At 47.9% G+C, this 14366-nt stretch overlaps 7 protein-coding genes across 7 annotated transcripts; 5 read left to right on the top strand and 2 right to left on the bottom strand.

Annotated features, from left to right (window-relative positions):
* Window positions 1–186: 186 nt before the first annotated feature.
* On the bottom strand, window positions 187–2372 carry EDB91DRAFT_1120787 (TPT-domain-containing protein). The gene is made up of 7 exons (XM_041318209.1): window positions 2144–2372; window positions 1901–2089; window positions 1727–1815; window positions 1183–1621; window positions 989–1128; window positions 740–930; window positions 187–675 (listed from the first exon to the last, which is right to left on the bottom strand). Exons 1-7 carry the CDS (start codon window positions 2314–2316, stop codon window positions 559–561), a joined length of 1338 nt encoding a protein of 445 aa, XP_041179386.1. The 5' UTR covers window positions 2317–2372; the 3' UTR covers window positions 187–558.
* On the bottom strand, window positions 2369–3133 carry EDB91DRAFT_1120795 (SOH1-domain-containing protein). The gene is made up of 3 exons (XM_041318210.1): window positions 2896–3133; window positions 2719–2838; window positions 2369–2665 (listed from the first exon to the last, which is right to left on the bottom strand). Exons 1-3 carry the CDS (start codon window positions 3117–3119, stop codon window positions 2596–2598), a joined length of 414 nt encoding a protein of 137 aa, XP_041179387.1. The 5' UTR covers window positions 3120–3133; the 3' UTR covers window positions 2369–2595.
* A 27-nt stretch (window positions 3134–3160) lies between these two features.
* Window positions 3161–4677, top strand: EDB91DRAFT_147866 (ubiquitin carboxyl-terminal hydrolase). The gene is made up of 6 exons (XM_041326234.1): window positions 3161–3295; window positions 3348–3902; window positions 3953–3995; window positions 4046–4195; window positions 4249–4417; window positions 4468–4677. The coding sequence occupies exons 1-6, from the start codon at window positions 3234–3236 to the stop codon at window positions 4473–4475; spliced, it is 987 nt and encodes a 328-aa protein (XP_041179388.1). The 5' UTR covers window positions 3161–3233; the 3' UTR covers window positions 4476–4677.
* Window positions 4678–4849: 172 nt separating this feature from the next.
* EDB91DRAFT_1236337 (NADP-dependent oxidoreductase domain-containing protein) lies at window positions 4850–6006 on the top strand (the record flags this gene model as incomplete). The annotated part of the gene is made up of 8 exons (XM_041321442.1): window positions 4850–4929; window positions 4986–5077; window positions 5129–5209; window positions 5269–5392; window positions 5446–5512; window positions 5566–5694; window positions 5774–5799; window positions 5850–6006. 8 exons carry the CDS (start codon window positions 4850–4852, stop codon window positions 6004–6006), a joined length of 756 nt encoding a protein of 251 aa, XP_041179389.1.
* A 791-nt stretch (window positions 6007–6797) lies between these two features.
* EDB91DRAFT_1120838 (uncharacterized protein) lies at window positions 6798–9785 on the top strand. Its single transcript, XM_041318211.1, has 15 exons — window positions 6798–7028; window positions 7074–7442; window positions 7508–7600; window positions 7650–7663; window positions 7720–7825; window positions 7874–8069; window positions 8119–8230; window positions 8291–8373; window positions 8422–8709; window positions 8763–8957; window positions 9007–9065; window positions 9120–9189; window positions 9238–9317; window positions 9371–9458; window positions 9519–9785. The coding sequence occupies exons 2-15, from the start codon at window positions 7278–7280 to the stop codon at window positions 9776–9778; spliced, it is 1809 nt and encodes a 602-aa protein (XP_041179390.1). The 5' UTR covers window positions 6798–7028; window positions 7074–7277; the 3' UTR covers window positions 9779–9785.
* Window positions 9786–10255: 470 nt separating this feature from the next.
* On the top strand, window positions 10256–11287 carry EDB91DRAFT_1049844 (uncharacterized protein; the record flags this gene model as incomplete). The annotated part of the gene is made up of 6 exons (XM_041313492.1): window positions 10256–10447; window positions 10500–10613; window positions 10672–10770; window positions 10821–10937; window positions 10994–11123; window positions 11184–11287. The coding sequence occupies 6 exons, from the start codon at window positions 10256–10258 to the stop codon at window positions 11285–11287; spliced, it is 756 nt and encodes a 251-aa protein (XP_041179391.1).
* Window positions 11288–11633: 346 nt separating this feature from the next.
* EDB91DRAFT_148304 (nucleotide-diphospho-sugar transferase) lies at window positions 11634–13911 on the top strand. The gene is made up of 5 exons (XM_041326236.1): window positions 11634–11863; window positions 11926–12015; window positions 12075–13101; window positions 13153–13242; window positions 13303–13911. Exons 1-5 carry the CDS (start codon window positions 11750–11752, stop codon window positions 13491–13493), a joined length of 1512 nt encoding a protein of 503 aa, XP_041179392.1. The 5' UTR covers window positions 11634–11749; the 3' UTR covers window positions 13494–13911.
* Window positions 13912–14366: the final 455 nt, after the last annotated feature.

A 14366-nucleotide genomic window follows, 5' to 3' on the forward strand; every position in this document is an offset into this window, starting at 1 on the left:
TCCAATTTTCACACCGTATCCTTGCCGTATCCAGGCGTTTCCATCGCAGCCTCTCTCGTCTCGGGTTTCCTGCTGTGCTGATTAAAAATTGATGGCGTATGATACAGACTGGCCGCAGTAACCTGCAGTAACCGACGCATTCGTCCTTAACTCGTGTCGTCGTGCACTGGCCCAATCATCTAAACCAAAAATCACATCACTGTTTAACAAAGTTAGAATAAGCGCCAGCGGGTCGCGTGGTTTCCGGGTTCAGCGGAACAGAAGTCAGTTGTCCTCGGATCAATGATTTTTTGAACCATAACTCAAACAGTTCACTATTGTGAGTCAACGTAATGTTAAAGTTGCGCGCTCAGGACAAATTACAGGATGCGATGGGTTCATAACGTCGTACTTATACCAGAAGAGCTATGACTAGCGTACAAATGGGCAGAGGATCTACTTGTGCTTCAGGGTGTTATTGTGTTTGCAACTTCTTTAAAAAAATCGTGACCACACTAGTCTGCATATGCTAAAAATTGGAAGCGCATCACGGGGCCCTAGCTCTCATCTATACCTCTTTCAGCTGAACCTAGAGAACTGCATGCTCCGAACTAGTTCGGCATCTTCTTCGCCTTCAGGATCATCATGATCAAAAAGTAGGCGGTCATGTGCATCGCTATCATCAGACCCCTGGAGCTTTGTGGCGTTTCGGGATGAGTAATATAATTCTCGAATGCATTACCGTAACGATGCAACATACCGCAGGATGACCATCGTCTTGACGTCCAAGACGCATGTCAGCAGCAATGAGCTCGAGATTGACATCATGCACAGAATCTGGCGAGTTGCCCATATTTTCATCATGTATCGTTATCATGTTCCCTTGTGAGTCCAATGACAATTTGCCATCGATGGAGGTGCGATACTTGTGGAACGTAAAAAGAGCAATGCCTACACGCGAGCGGAGGCCGTTAGAAATGCCATATTCACATAGCTTCGAAAAACGGACCACAAACAGTGACCCCTACGCCCGTTATATTGAGTGGCGTAAGCTCATCTCCAAAAAACCAAGCCGAAACTGTAATCGTCGAGACTTCCTTGGCTATGCCTGCTATCGACATTGGCAACACCCCCGCACGTTGGATAATGCTTTTATCACGTAATTAGTTGGCCTCGTGGTGCGGAGCGCTCTCAAACACGTACTAGTATTCACTCATCACCATACAGAACGCCAATATACCGGGCGCCACAAGGAACATGGCCGATCGAATGGTCGAGGCAGGGTCTCGAAAGAAGGGCGAGGCAAATATAGTAAACCACCCCTCCCAAATAATGCTAGCCAAGGCAAGTGTGATACCCATCGCAGGAGCCAACCAGAATATAGTGGCCGCTGGATTATCTAGACCCATATTCTTGTTCTTCATGAGCAGCTGCGTGAGGCTCCAGCGGAGACCTCCACATGCGCTGGCGGTCATTACAAGCAAAAATCCGGGAAGAACGAAGGCCGTTTCAGAAGCAACCATGAGAATCACCCCACCAAAGATTAGAAGGATGACGGAGACAAGTCGCAGCGAAAACGTTTCCAAACGGAACAAAAATGCAAAGAACAAGACGAAGATGAGTGAAGATGACTTGCACATTGCTGTAGATAACCAAGTGTGAGATGAGTTACACATAAAATTACGTATTGAAAATAGAATATAGGCTAGCCTATCTCAGAGGGGAAGTTTAGAACTAACAAACTCACTGTAAAATGATAGAGTAATGGTCTTGAGTGATAGGTTTGACAGACCAATATCGAGCCCGGTAGCAATGGCAGTAGGAACTGCCTTCTTGCTTCAAAGAAGCTACAATTAGAATCAGTGTCCAGTGAGGACACGGACTGTCCGACGGCTGGTAGCTATTGCGAGAAAGCACGTACCCGTAATCTTCTGCGGAAGGACTTCTCTCTGGCCGGAAATGATGCGCGAAACATATGCGAAGAGCAGCAGCCAGGACAAACTGAATAAACATGTGCAAGGTAGTCACGAAGAGCGGATACGGAAATCCAAAAAGGTCTGGTGAAAACATCCACTTGTTGTACAGAGACAGTACGGTTGCGAATATATACCTATGTGGTCACACATAAACCTGCTTCAGAAGCCTGACAGCAAAATTCACGTACCATGAAGCTATAAAACATCCATTAATAATGGCAGTTCTCCACCATATTCGCCGTTTTTCTGCAGGCGACGCAATATGAATGTCGAATTCGTTGTGTCCGCCCTCCCTGAAGTTGGCTTCCATCGGTATGTACGAGACATGATCTCGAGAGTCATTTTCAGTATAGTGAGCCATGCACAGCTGAGGGCTTCAAGTAAGAAGCGCGACGTGTTTACAGAAGCAAGTGTTTAACAGGCGTGGGAATACTCTTCGATTTCATGACATCCACAAGGATCTACACAGCGCCAAGCTTCAGGTCCTTAATTATCTCCTTGTGTCAAAGAAAGCCTATATGTTTGGCAACAGTCGCGTCGATATCAATTATATTGTTATGGGACTTTCATTATCCAAAGCGTCAAAATTTCCACCAAGGCTTCCGGTAAACCACGTCACCCATAAGGAGCTTTCTGCTACTTAGGATTGCATACCGGATTCTTGAGGGTCTGCGGCCCGGAGGGCGACACTAATCCCTGGGTGGTCTCGCCTAACGCGACAGAGTCGTTAGGAAAGTGCCTCTAGTAAACTTCCACCCCATACCATGTTCGCCAGTGGTCATACTGTTTCTGGTTGAGATATTCGCGCCATTCGTCTTTCTTTATTTCTGACCTAAATTGCGCGTGCTGGAGCAGGTCAAGATGGTGCAACGCGTGTGGGTAACTGAGTGGCAAGAGTGTCGGTTGCAGCATAATGATCGCTCATAAGCTATGGACGAACTGTATGAACCTGGCATAATCTTTCTCTTTCCAGTACAGGAGATACTCCAGATAATTGATGAATGCAGGTTGGTCAAGAATATTCTGCTGTGCGAGAGAATGTAGGTAGTATGGGTTGGCTAGCGACTGCACGAATTCCAGTTCAAGTTCAAATTTTTCGCGATTGGCAGCTCGTGGATCTTCTGTCGTGACCTGAGGCGATTGTGCAGGGTCGGAAGCCATCATGTTTGGCAAGCACTTAAACAAGGTGCAAGTCACTGAACTCAGTTTGAGCAAGCTGTTAGCCAAACAAGGTCACGTGGCAAGCCAAGGTTTCTGCTTTACACCACGTTGTAAATCATGTCGGACGAGGACGTTTCGAGTGGCTGGCAACTGACAGAATCCGACCCTGGGGTATTCACGTATGTCAAAATAACAAAACCTGATCTATCTGACTCACGCCACCGGTCACAGAGAGCTACTAAAGAGACTTGGAGTGCCTTACATCGTCGACGACCTCTACTCACTTGAACCGGAATCACTGGCTGCATTACAGCCTGTACATGCTCTTATCTTCTTGTTCAAATGGCTCCCTGGATCACCTGACGACGAGCCTGGAGTTGGTGCTGATCATTATGATCCAGATTTTCCGGGATTCTTCGCCCACCAAACTGTGAACAACGCTTGTGCTACACTTGCCGTTACCAACGCCCTGGGGAACATCGCGTCTCTCACTGCTGGACGGCAGTTCATGGACCTCATGAATTTTACCACAGGCATGGACCCGCAGACATGTGGGATGGCTATCACAAGCGCGGATTGGCTTCGAGAAGCTCATAATGCCCTTTCTCCACCTAGTGCTATCTCGCTAGATGGTCCAGACCTTTCGAAGAAGAGCGAAGATGCCTACCACTTTGTCGTATACCTCCCAGTGATGGGGAGTCTGTATGAACTTGATGGGTTGAAACCTTATCCAGTGCGTCACGGAGAATATCATGAATCCGGTGAGGGATGGGTCGGAAAAGCGAGGTATTTGTCAGTACACCTTGATATTTCACTGTTGAACACCTGTTTGCCAGGGAAGTTATCGAGAATCGGATACACACGTACCCGACAGGAGCAGTGAGCAAAAATAAGTGTTTATGTTCTATGTTTCGACTTATATCTTGCAGCTTGAGTTCAGCTTGCTCGCGCTTCGGGATGACCCGATACCTGGAATGAGAAGACGCTTAGACGCTCTCCAAGGTTCACCAGGGGATGCTGAATTGAGCGATCTTATGAATAAATTGTCTAATGAAAATTCCAAGCGCGAGCGTTGGGCAGTGAGTAGCAAATATTTTGTCGCCGATGTCACCCTTTTGATCCTGTTTCAAAGTTTGAGAATAGTTTGCGTCGTCATAACCACATCGGCCTCGTGCATGCTTTGTTGTTGGCTCTGGCGAAGGCAGGAAAGCTTGACTCGGCAAAAGCAGATGCACAAAGAGTGATGAAAGAGCGGTTAGAATCAGAGAGACGAAGACAAATGCTCATGGACGAACATGAATGTAAGGTTCTCAAAGCGTAGACCTGCTTGCACAGCTGATTTCACCCGCAGTGCATTGAGCACGACCTTTACCGCAGTATCACCATCACGTTAAGTTTGACACATGAAAACAATAGGAATCTCTTGGTGCCCAGTATGAATAATACTTACATTGATCTCGAGTTCACGTACACAAGCTTGCGTTATCCTTGGGTACCTGCGTTCTTACGTTCAGAGGCGGTCTTTTCGAATCGGGAAAGTCAGACAAGCCGTTACAAATAAGGCGTGTGCCCTGAACCGTGAAACTCTGTCTACCACTCTGTCCACCTCGAGTTATAAGTATGGCCCTTACAATCGAGTCTAGAATTGAACTGGTGTCAGGTAATAACTCTATCTGTTTAACACTTATCGGGGGCTGAGCTAGTGATAATCCCCCGCGACCATAGGTTATACAATGCCCCTGCTGGGATTTGGTGTCTATCAGAATTACGACGCTCGATCGTCAGTTCTCGAGGCGTTTCGAGCAGGCTACAGGTAATGCGGTTCATGACCATTGATGAGATCTTCCCCGTTGTGATAAACCATTTCAGACATGTGGACTCAGCCCAAGTTTACCGCAATGAACCGGCGGTAGGGGAAGCTGTCAGGGATAGCGGCATTGACCGAAGCGAGTTTTTCATTAGTGCGTGAAAGCAGCTGAAGAAATGAACTTCTATCTCTTACCAAAAATTAGCAACGAAATGTGTCAGCCGACATCATGGGTATGAGAGTACGTTGAAGGGGGTCGATGCATCCCTTGCCAAGTTCGGCTTTGGTGAGTCATTCGCCTCGTGTTAATTCTTGAACCAATTCTACACATTCTTACGTCTTTAGATTACATTGACTTGTTTCTCATTCATGATCCTTACTCTGGCACCGAGCGACGCCTAGCTACATACAGAGCTTTGCAAGATGCCCGCAAAGCGGGAAAAATACGCTCTGTTGGCGTTTCAAACTAGTGCGTTTTCTCCCTTGATTTGCTAGTAGAAAGAGCAATGGAATATTTTTCAGTGGAATCAATCATTTGCAAGAGATTGTAGATGCAAAATATGATATGCCTGCGGTAAATCAAATTGAGGCATGTAACTGCATTCTGATGAGCAGTACATCCCATTAATTGCACACTGGCAGCTTCACCCGTTTTGCCAGCAGCGGCCCATAGTGGACTATTGCCGTGAACACTCGATCGTGGTCCAAGCCTACTGCCCGATCATACGAGGCCAAATGGATCATCCAATCATTCAAATGATAGCGCAGAATGTTAGTCCCGCTTCTATGAGGCTACACTAGATGTGACCCAAAAAACCTTTTTAGCATGGTCGCGATGTAGCCCAAGTAGCTCCTTCGATGGTCACTACAGAAAGGGTGTGTCGTCAGCTTTTCACGTCGTCCAACTCGAATTCAGTTTAATTTAGGTTCGTTCCGCTTCCCAAATCAGCAACGCCAGAACGCATCAGATCAAACACTCAATTGTACGATTTTGAGCTCGAACCCGAAGAGATGGTGCAACTTGACGGACTTGACCGAGGAAAGGAAGGATCCATCAGCTGGAACCCTGTTGATGCGCCGTAATTATCACTATAATTTCCAAGGCGCGAGCTTTCCGCCATTGCCTATTCGTTCAGACTGAAAGAGGCTTATCGATTAAATCCAGTTTTCATCGTCTAATTGAATTCACTCACCCACGGCAATGTCACATGATCTATCGTCGTCTCCGTCGCTCAGAAAGGCTTCCCCGGAACTATTCGTCTCGTTCGTTGCGATGACGCCTTTCGCATCTATTATGAAGTGTCAAGCTGACACACAAGACGTGTCCACATCAACGCAACCCACGAGTGACGATGTGCCTAGACTACATGTGACTTGTCACGGGCCGAGTTGTATGAAGATCAGAAAAATGAGCGCTCGGTTTCGATGGCGGGAAGATAGTACTCCTCGACCAGTATCTGTATGACTCATCAGCAGGTCAGTGAAGCGCACTTCGTTGCCTGGGATGTATTTAAATGTCATGATCCGTTGAGACCAAGCGAAGGATACGTGGGCCCGTGGGTACCACGCAGCTAGCTCTGACGGACAAAAAAAATCATGAGGTCAGCGAATACATTTGGAGTACAGGTCAATTATACTGCAGTTCCGCCATGAACTATTGATTGTACGCTACTGATGTATACTAACTCAGGTACTACACATAAGTACTCAAAGAACCAAAATTTGGCCAGTTCTAGGGTACAGTAAGTTGGTCGCTGGCTGGACTAGAAGCAAAAACAAAATGACCTCAAGTACATGTGACTAGATCTTACGTGATACGGCTACGTTCGTTCCCACCGCCCGGGCTGTGGATATCCACCAACTATCCACTCTGAATGACAGCATGTAGGGGATTCCCTTGAATCTTAAGCTTGGCTTAAATTTGTACTTGAAGTATTCATCTTCGGTCACCAAATTTGCAAGCAACCCAAGTAGTAATCATTAACTAATAACAGGCAATCGACTGAAAGCTTTCGAATGGTGTAATCATCGTCATCGGGAGAGTGTTCATGCATCATGGTCCGGGCGCTGTGGTTCTACGAATGGATCTGGTATCTACCCATTCAGTAAGTTTGTGATTGCGAATCCAGTATACCATTGATCGTTTGAAGATGTTGTACGATTTCAGCCCCGTCCCGCCTTTGTCGGGGTCACTAAGTATACCGGCTGTCGAGAGTCGAGACATGGCCTGAACTTACCTCGGCACTCTGACATCACCGTCCTTGGATGGAGGGCCGGAAAATACACTGGTTCTCAACCTGACCGACTGACTATAAATACGGACGTGGTCAGCCGCAAGTCCTACAGTCTGCCTCATGAGGGACGTTCCAGCACAACGATCGTCTTCCGTAGATTCGTCCACACTCCTCAATGGCGCCAGTAACGATGTAGCTTCGTTCAATACTTCTGTAACCATCATAGCAAATGATGCTGAGAAAGTTCCTGCCACACCTGAATGGTGGATGAGTAAATATCTGCCCGTAAGTCTACTTTCCTCAGCCTATACCTTCGACACGCTTAACTGTAATGCACAATACACTTGCAGAGCTATTCGGCTTCGCGGATGTTCAAGTTCAGTAACCCAAGCTCGTATAACTGGGCAAATAACCTGCTTGCCGGTCTAGCAATCCTTTTTTATGTTAGTGGCTGGATGTTCTTCGCTGACCGCAAGCTAATTGATTGACTAGGGTTATGATCAAGGGTACCTCGCCTTTCTGCGTTTCCTCTTCTGAGTAACTGTTGACGCATGGGCGGCAGGGTCATGTCCCAAGTGAATCTTAATGAAGATTACCTGAAGTTGATGGGCATATATCCTACAACGGGCAACTCGCGTAACCTTGCGGCACTCGGGGGAATAGTTTCTGTAAGTTTGGAAATTCCTGATGGTGACCTACCCTGACACATCTATCAGGTTTATTACGGTGGTTCCCTCATTGGAGCACTCTTTGGCGGTTTCATAGCGGACAGGTCGGGACGGATAACTGCCATAATACTAGGTGTCATTGTCTCGATCATCGGAGCAGTCTTTCAAGCCTCCGCAATGAACATCACCTGGATGTGTTGCGCACGAATTGTGACTGGTCTCGGTGTGGGAGCCATTGACGCAGGTGAATATTCTGTTCTCACCATAAGTCCTTGTACTCATGTTTATCAAAGTCATTCCTGTCTGGAGCAGCGAAGTTTCTCCACATCAAGCGCGCGGAAGTTTTCTTGCCATCGAGTTCTTCTTGAATATTAGTGGATTGTCATTGGCGTATTGGATAGAGATGTCAGCCCTTCAAATCATTCCAAGCACCGTGATGTGACTAACAATGTGATGCATTTTCAGATTTGCGAGCTTGAATCACAATCAGGTAATGGCATGGCGGACACCTCTAGCGCTGCAAGCTGTTTTTCTGCTTGCTATCCTCGGTTCGTCCGCGTCCTCTACTTAATCTCGCTTATGTGAACCCATCGCAGTGCTCGTACCTTTCTTTCCGGAGTCCCCTCGGTGGCTCGCGAAAGTTGGCCGCGTCTCCGAAGCACGCACAGTTCTGCAGGCCACTCGCAGGGACGGAGTTGAGGCCGAGCTCAGCGCCATTGTGCGGAGCGTGATGCACGACCGACAGCACACCGAGAACAATCGTTATCTTCGCATGATATTCCCGAGGACAAAGAGCCAGCGCGAGCTACGGTGGAGAGTTGTTTTAAGCGTATGGCTGCAGATTATGCAAGAGCTCGTTGGCATCGGAGTTATCACTGTCTATGGCAAGGCACCTTTCTTTTACCGGCTCTGCCTACTTCTCTGATGTCACATACAGCCATCGATCTCATCCAGGGCGCCGGCTTCAGCCAAGATGAGGCAAAACTCCTGGCCGGATTCAACAACTTGTCGTACATGTTTAGTGTGCTCTTCGCCGTGTTCACTCTGGATAGGTTCGGCCGGCGAAGCACAATGGTGTGGGGGGCGGCTGGAATGGCGGTGCTCATGCTAGCTGGTGGTATCCTAGACAAATGTAATATTTGTTTATTCACTGTGCGATTATCGCTCATATCACTTGGTAGATGCGCAAACGGCAGGGCCCAATCAACGGGCATATGGTGCGGGTGTTGTCGCGATGACCGTAAGCAACCGATTCCGTCGCCCTGAAGTCATTTCTGTAATGATTATCTTCCAGTTCCTGTATACTGGCACATTTGGTGCCACCTGGTTGGTAACTCCGTGGCTTTACCCAACCGAGCTCTTTCGTGAGTAGTTGATCTCTCTACCCAATTTTGTTCTCTGAAACAATGCAGCTACATATGTTCGCGCCAAAGGTGGTGCATGGTCTGTTGTTGGATGGTCTATAGGTAACGGCATCGTGACTATGATTACCGTGAGTCGTCGAAACATTGAACGTTGGTCAATGAATAATGGACATTTCTCTAGCCTTTCTTATTCCAAGCAATCGAATATGGTGTACTCTTGCTCCTCTTTGGCCTCAACATCTTTGTAATCCCCTTTATCATTTTCATGTGTATGGCCTTTGTCTTACTATTCGAATACATGATGCCATTGACGTGGTTCCATTTCGCAGATCCGGAAACTTCAGGTCGTCCTCTCGAGCAAATCGATGATTTCTTCAGCAATGCAACATCTTGGAATGTCTTCACCGCGTCCAAACAAATACAGGAACAGGGTTTCACAAACCACCAATGGACACGCAAATACCATGGCGGGATTGAACACTCAAATGCATTGTCGATATCGACACAGGTCAGCGGAAAGGCAGAGGCTGAGATGCATGGATGGACGAATAAATTGAGGCGCCGCGCTTCAGATGCAGGACTCGTGTAACAAAAGTCTTTCGCGCAAAAATCAATTTTTGGAAAACTACTATCATTACTTGCACAATTGGAACGCTACCACATTGTAATTGTATCATCCTCAAGAAGTTCCGTCAGACAGACGCTCCACTCGCTGGGTCCGGCTTCACCAAGCTGCAAGCAGCTCGACAAGGCGCAAACCCAAACGTCCTCGAGATCACCGCAAGCGGAGACCATGTTCTCTGTCGAACGAGTGAGCGCTGGTGTCATCCAGTGGAATTGAAGGATGTGGCATGAGTAAACATGCGAGACTCGAGTTAGTTTCTATAAAATAGATCCTAGCTGAGTATGTTCTGAAGAACCAAATAAGATCGAGGACAGGTTTATATAGGTTCTTGTTGATGGTCCGTGCGTGGAAGATTTCAGACTCATGCGGCATACTTATTTTGGAAGGCGATAGTATTGAAATGGATTATGGGCGTCTTTCTTCAAGCTTGCAACCTTCATCATGTCCACCGACGTCCTGTCACATTTTGGGGGTCTTGACGAGCTCATACAAGTTATATACCAGGGCCTTGATCGTTTTGTCGCCCTCTCACAAGTAACGGAATCCGCATGGTCGATTTACCTAGGGCTCAAGGGACCCGAGGGCAGGTGGTGGCGAGGCTCGTGGTCAGCCAAACATATCCTTAACATCACCGTTCGTGAAAAGGCCTGTCGATTACCCTTACCCTGATCGTATATTATTCTAGGGTGTTCAATCAGGCCCTCAAATACTTGAGAACTTTGCTGAAAAGCTTCGGACGACCTTTGTAAATGGTGACCTTGCGATTGGAGAATGGACTGAGAAGGACTCGGACATCAACGTGAATACTACTCTTGCTGTATTTCTCGTACCGAACCGACAATACAGGACTTTATTAGCTCACTTTTGGGCAAACCGCCAAGCATCCACTCCCCATGACTCTGAAAGAATTACCCGCAGCTGAAGCTGCATCGCATGCAACTGCGGTGTTCACCGAAGTAAGGCACATGAATTGTTGGCTGCTACTCACCAATGATAACTTGTCAAGATTGCACTACAAGCTCAGTCCCGCAAATGCCAGCTAAACCCCACTTTTTCGTCCCGCAATGCAAGCGTTAACCCGGAGTCATCCCACACTAATTCAGGTTTGCCGCGTTCCTTGTTGGTATTGATCCGAGTACATTGACTACACTGCCGTTAGCCTCAACCCTTCCGTCCAAGCGCACACGCACGAGCCTCGATCAGGGCGCTGCCCCTGTTGTCAATCAGGCAGCCGAACGGAAAATCAAAGCTCTCGAGGCGAAACTTGCCCGTACAAAGGAAATATCGCCATCAGCTGATACAACGTCTAGTAAGCCTCCAATGATTGCGTACCACGTAGTCAGACACAGCTAATTATGCTCCGGAACAGAACCTTCTGCAAACTCCCGACCTCCAAAAGGCGCATCTTTGGCCAACCCAAATAAAAAGGCAAGGAAGTACCAAGCCCTCGAATTCGAGAGTGATGAAGACTAATCAGCCTGTGTATCTCATATGAGCGGCGAGGCATTGATCATGACCCGAGCTGTCTTCGACACCTGGGCATTGGACAACCATTGGCCGGATCCTGTCAAGTACTGCGGTGTCACTGACGACAGTGAAACACGTACAATCAAGTTGATTCAGAGCTAATTCCATCTTTTGAATCATCCGACTCGTAGTACCCCAACGCATGTTGCGTATCAATGCCGATGTTTCGACGATATTATGCTTGCAGCTGGTCTTTGCGATGATGAAAGTTGATCCTAATAAGTACTGCAGTTGCATGTTCCGTGGCTTGGCCGAATAAGATGACATGGGGGGTGCCGAAATAGTCTATATAAGCGCTAAGCGCTAAGCCTTTAACACGTTTGTAAAAAATCGCGCGACCACCTTATATAAAGCTGCGCTCGCGAACTCAATACCCTTGACATCAACTCCTCTTGACTTTCATTTATCATGTCCTTTCCGCCTGATTATACTGCCCTGCCTGCTGGGCAGGTCAGCAGCAGCGTCAATGCGCCACCTATTGAATACATGTTCTCTCAGATCATGCTCGCAGTACAGAAATCTGTGCGCCCCATTTTTCATGTAAAACGCTCTACAAAACAGGTTACTGATGCATCAGTACATAGCAAACTGAGATATCTGACCTCCGTCAGGAGTGCGCTGACTTACGGTTAGCAAATGCGAGCTTGGAACGTCAAATCCGAGAAGGGTTTCAGGTGAGCGTATTACCTTGAACTTTAATAGATTCTAATTTCTAGGGTTCTTCTAATCGCAGTTGCAAAATGGGAACGGATATTACGCCGGCTCACGTATGGGCTCTGGTTTTGCAACCCCAGTGCCCAGTAGTCCTCAGCTTCGAGCCAAATCCCCTTTCCTATCACCGCATAGTATTCCGTCCCTTGCCGCTGCACCCACTGCTCACTTCTCGTCGCCACTGGGTGATAATGCGGTTATGCCTTTCCCACTTGGCGTACGTGACATCCCCGGGTTCTACGTCGTAATTCCGGCAGGAGGCGCTGGTACGAGGCTGTGGCCTCTTTCACGTGAAGAACACCCAAAGTTTCTTCTCGACTTGACGCTCAAGGGACGTTCCTTGATCCAAGCCACCTGGGACCGTCTTCTCCCTCTTTCATCCCCCCTCCGCACCACTGTGGTTGCAGGTCCTGGCCATGTCAAGTCCATCCGAGAGCAACTGCCCGACCTTCTCCCGCACAACTTAATTTGCGAGCCTGGTCCAAAGGATTCCATGGCGGCCATCGGACTTGCTGCGGCTGTCCTTGCAAAACGAGACCCTGATGCCGTTATCGGTTCATTTGCTGCGGACCACATGATATCAGGCGACGACGCTTTCTTATCCGCCGTTGCGGAAGCCGTCGAGGTAGCGAAGAAAGATTATCTCGTCACTATCGGCATCGCGCCATCTCATCCTTCTACCGGCTTCGGCTATATTCGCCTGGGAAATAAGCTAGGCATCAAGGAAGCTCCAAATGCAAGGCTAGTTTCTAGCTTCAAGGAAAAACCTGATGCACGCACGGCCGCTGCATACATCGGCACTGGAAACTACCGGTGGAATGCAGGAATGTTCGTCACAAAGGCGTCTGTCCTCATGGACCTTCTTAAGGACTACAAGCCGGACCTCCACGACGGGCTTCAAAAAATTGCTGCCGTATGGCATGACGAGGCGTTGCGCCAGGCCGCTCTTAACGAAATCTGGCCCGAACTCGAGAAGATTCCGATCGATAACGCAGTCGCGGAACCTGCTGCTGCTGAGGGTAAAGTTGCCGTAGTACCAGCGACATTTGGTGTGTTTCGTTTGTGAGGTGGAAGCGAAGTAGACTGACATCGGACTTTAGGTTGGGATGACGTCGGGGACTTCTCTTCGCTCGCGGACCTACTACCCGCTGAGTCTAACCAACCTCGTGTCCTCGGGGACAGCTGTTTGGGTAAATATCTTTACCACTTATCATCGGGTCGCCGTGGTTGATTTCATCTTTGCTTGACAGTGCTGACGGAACAAGTTGCTGGGGGAATTGTGGTTCCCGGCTCAGGACGTCTCATCACGTGTCTCGGTGTCGATGATCTGGTTATCGTCGACATGCCTGATACCCTTCTCGTCACCACGCGTGCACGATCGCAGGAGGTGAAGCGCCTTGTGAAAAAGGCTCGTGATGCGGGTTGGAAACAACTCCTTTAAAGAATCGATATCTTGGATTTGGGGAGTCAGAAACAACGGACATATAGCACATTGGATGCTCGTGGAAACGGGACTTGACCGATTTTGATCTCCGCTGCAAACTTTCTCTGAAACTGTCTGTGCTAATATCATACCTTTTCAAGGGTCTTTAATATCTTGTCTTTCTATGTACGGTCACATGTGGTGTTCATCAATGGGTACCTATTCATTTAGCGGTATGGACTGACACGATCTTACACGTCATGATGTTTCGGCTGTGTTTGTCATGGCTTCTGCCCTTGCTCTTGCAACGCGACAGCCTCCACGTCACAGCTATTACAACCAATGAACGAGTAGATCGCCGTCGTTTTGTGTAGTACTTTCTCTATTAACGTAACAATTCAACGATTAATATCAACATTTACCTGGCCGATCAAGAAGGAAATGCATGTCAAGATGCTAAATTTCGTCGCACTTGTCGAGTCAAGTAACTCTACTAGCGTGACAGCGATGTAGAGTGTGCTAGAGCGTGGACGGGACTATTGAGTAACACGATTGGTAGAATGAAACGCATAAATTTTTGGCCCTGTTCAGAGAGCATCGACAACAGCTTTGCCTGCTGAACCTCAGTCTCCAGAAATAGATACTGGAATGAGATAACATATGTTCAAACAAGACTTCCCCACATATCGGGGGATGCCAGGACGGTTATGACGCATCCTAGTCCTTGATAGACAAGAATCCAAGTATTGAGGAATAGTTGGGATGTAAACGGGTGCTTGTTTGGGGCGAAGAGGAGGGGGAGTCTTGTCTGGGTTTTTCGGCACTGAACAAACGTAAGGAACCTCGCAAAGTTCGCCGTCAAACGGGGGGTCATAGATATGTTCTGGGTAT

Source organism: Suillus paluster, assembly GCF_016628075.1.
Source record: "Suillus paluster strain FC165 chromosome Unknown EDB91scaffold_14, whole genome shotgun sequence".
Taxonomy (NCBI): Eukaryota; Fungi; Basidiomycota; class Agaricomycetes; order Boletales; family Suillaceae; genus Suillus; species Suillus paluster.

What these genes read in the sequence shown, in the direction of transcription:
- EDB91DRAFT_1120787 (XM_041318209.1), bottom strand. Translation starts at nt 2,316, where the DNA reads ATGGCTCACTATACTGAAAATGACTCTCGAGATCATGTCTCGTACATA. An exon ending in CCTTCCGCAGAAGATTACGG is followed by an intron (nt 1,816 to 1,900) that starts GTACGTGCTTTC and finishes GCTTCTTTGAAG; the next exon opens with CAAGAAGGCAGTTCCTACTG. An exon ending in CATTACTCTATCATTTTACA is followed by an intron (nt 1,622 to 1,726) that starts GTGAGTTTGTTA and finishes GGTTATCTACAG; the next exon opens with CAATGTGCAAGTCATCTTCA.
- EDB91DRAFT_1120795 (XM_041318210.1), bottom strand. Translation starts at nt 3,119, where the DNA reads ATGATGGCTTCCGACCCTGCACAATCGCCTCAGGTCACGACAGAAGAT. An exon ending in GATTATGCCAGGTTCATACA is followed by an intron (nt 2,839 to 2,895) that starts GTTCGTCCATAG and finishes CTTGCCACTCAG; the next exon opens with TTACCCACACGCGTTGCACC. An exon ending in TATGACCACTGGCGAACATG is followed by an intron (nt 2,666 to 2,718) that starts GTATGGGGTGGA and finishes CTGTCGCGTTAG; the next exon opens with GCGAGACCACCCAGGGATTA.
- EDB91DRAFT_147866 (XM_041326234.1), top strand. Translation starts at nt 3,234, where the DNA reads ATGTCGGACGAGGACGTTTCGAGTGGCTGGCAACTGACAGAATCCGAC. An exon ending in GGATGGGTCGGAAAAGCGAG is followed by an intron (nt 3,903 to 3,952) that starts GTATTTGTCAGT and finishes CCTGTTTGCCAG; the next exon opens with GGAAGTTATCGAGAATCGGA. An exon ending in ACACGTACCCGACAGGAGCA is followed by an intron (nt 3,996 to 4,045) that starts GTGAGCAAAAAT and finishes TATATCTTGCAG; the next exon opens with CTTGAGTTCAGCTTGCTCGC.
- EDB91DRAFT_1120838 (XM_041318211.1), top strand. Translation starts at nt 7,278, where the DNA reads ATGAGGGACGTTCCAGCACAACGATCGTCTTCCGTAGATTCGTCCACA. An exon ending in TGGTGGTATCCTAGACAAAT is followed by an intron (nt 8,958 to 9,006) that starts GTAATATTTGTT and finishes ATCACTTGGTAG; the next exon opens with ATGCGCAAACGGCAGGGCCC. An exon ending in TTACCCAACCGAGCTCTTTC is followed by an intron (nt 9,190 to 9,237) that starts GTGAGTAGTTGA and finishes GAAACAATGCAG; the next exon opens with CTACATATGTTCGCGCCAAA.
- EDB91DRAFT_148304 (XM_041326236.1), top strand. Translation starts at nt 11,750, where the DNA reads ATGTCCTTTCCGCCTGATTATACTGCCCTGCCTGCTGGGCAGGTCAGC. An exon ending in AAATCCGAGAAGGGTTTCAG is followed by an intron (nt 12,016 to 12,074) that starts GTGAGCGTATTA and finishes TTCTAATCGCAG; the next exon opens with TTGCAAAATGGGAACGGATA. An exon ending in CGTAGTACCAGCGACATTTG is followed by an intron (nt 13,102 to 13,152) that starts GTGTGTTTCGTT and finishes ATCGGACTTTAG; the next exon opens with GTTGGGATGACGTCGGGGAC.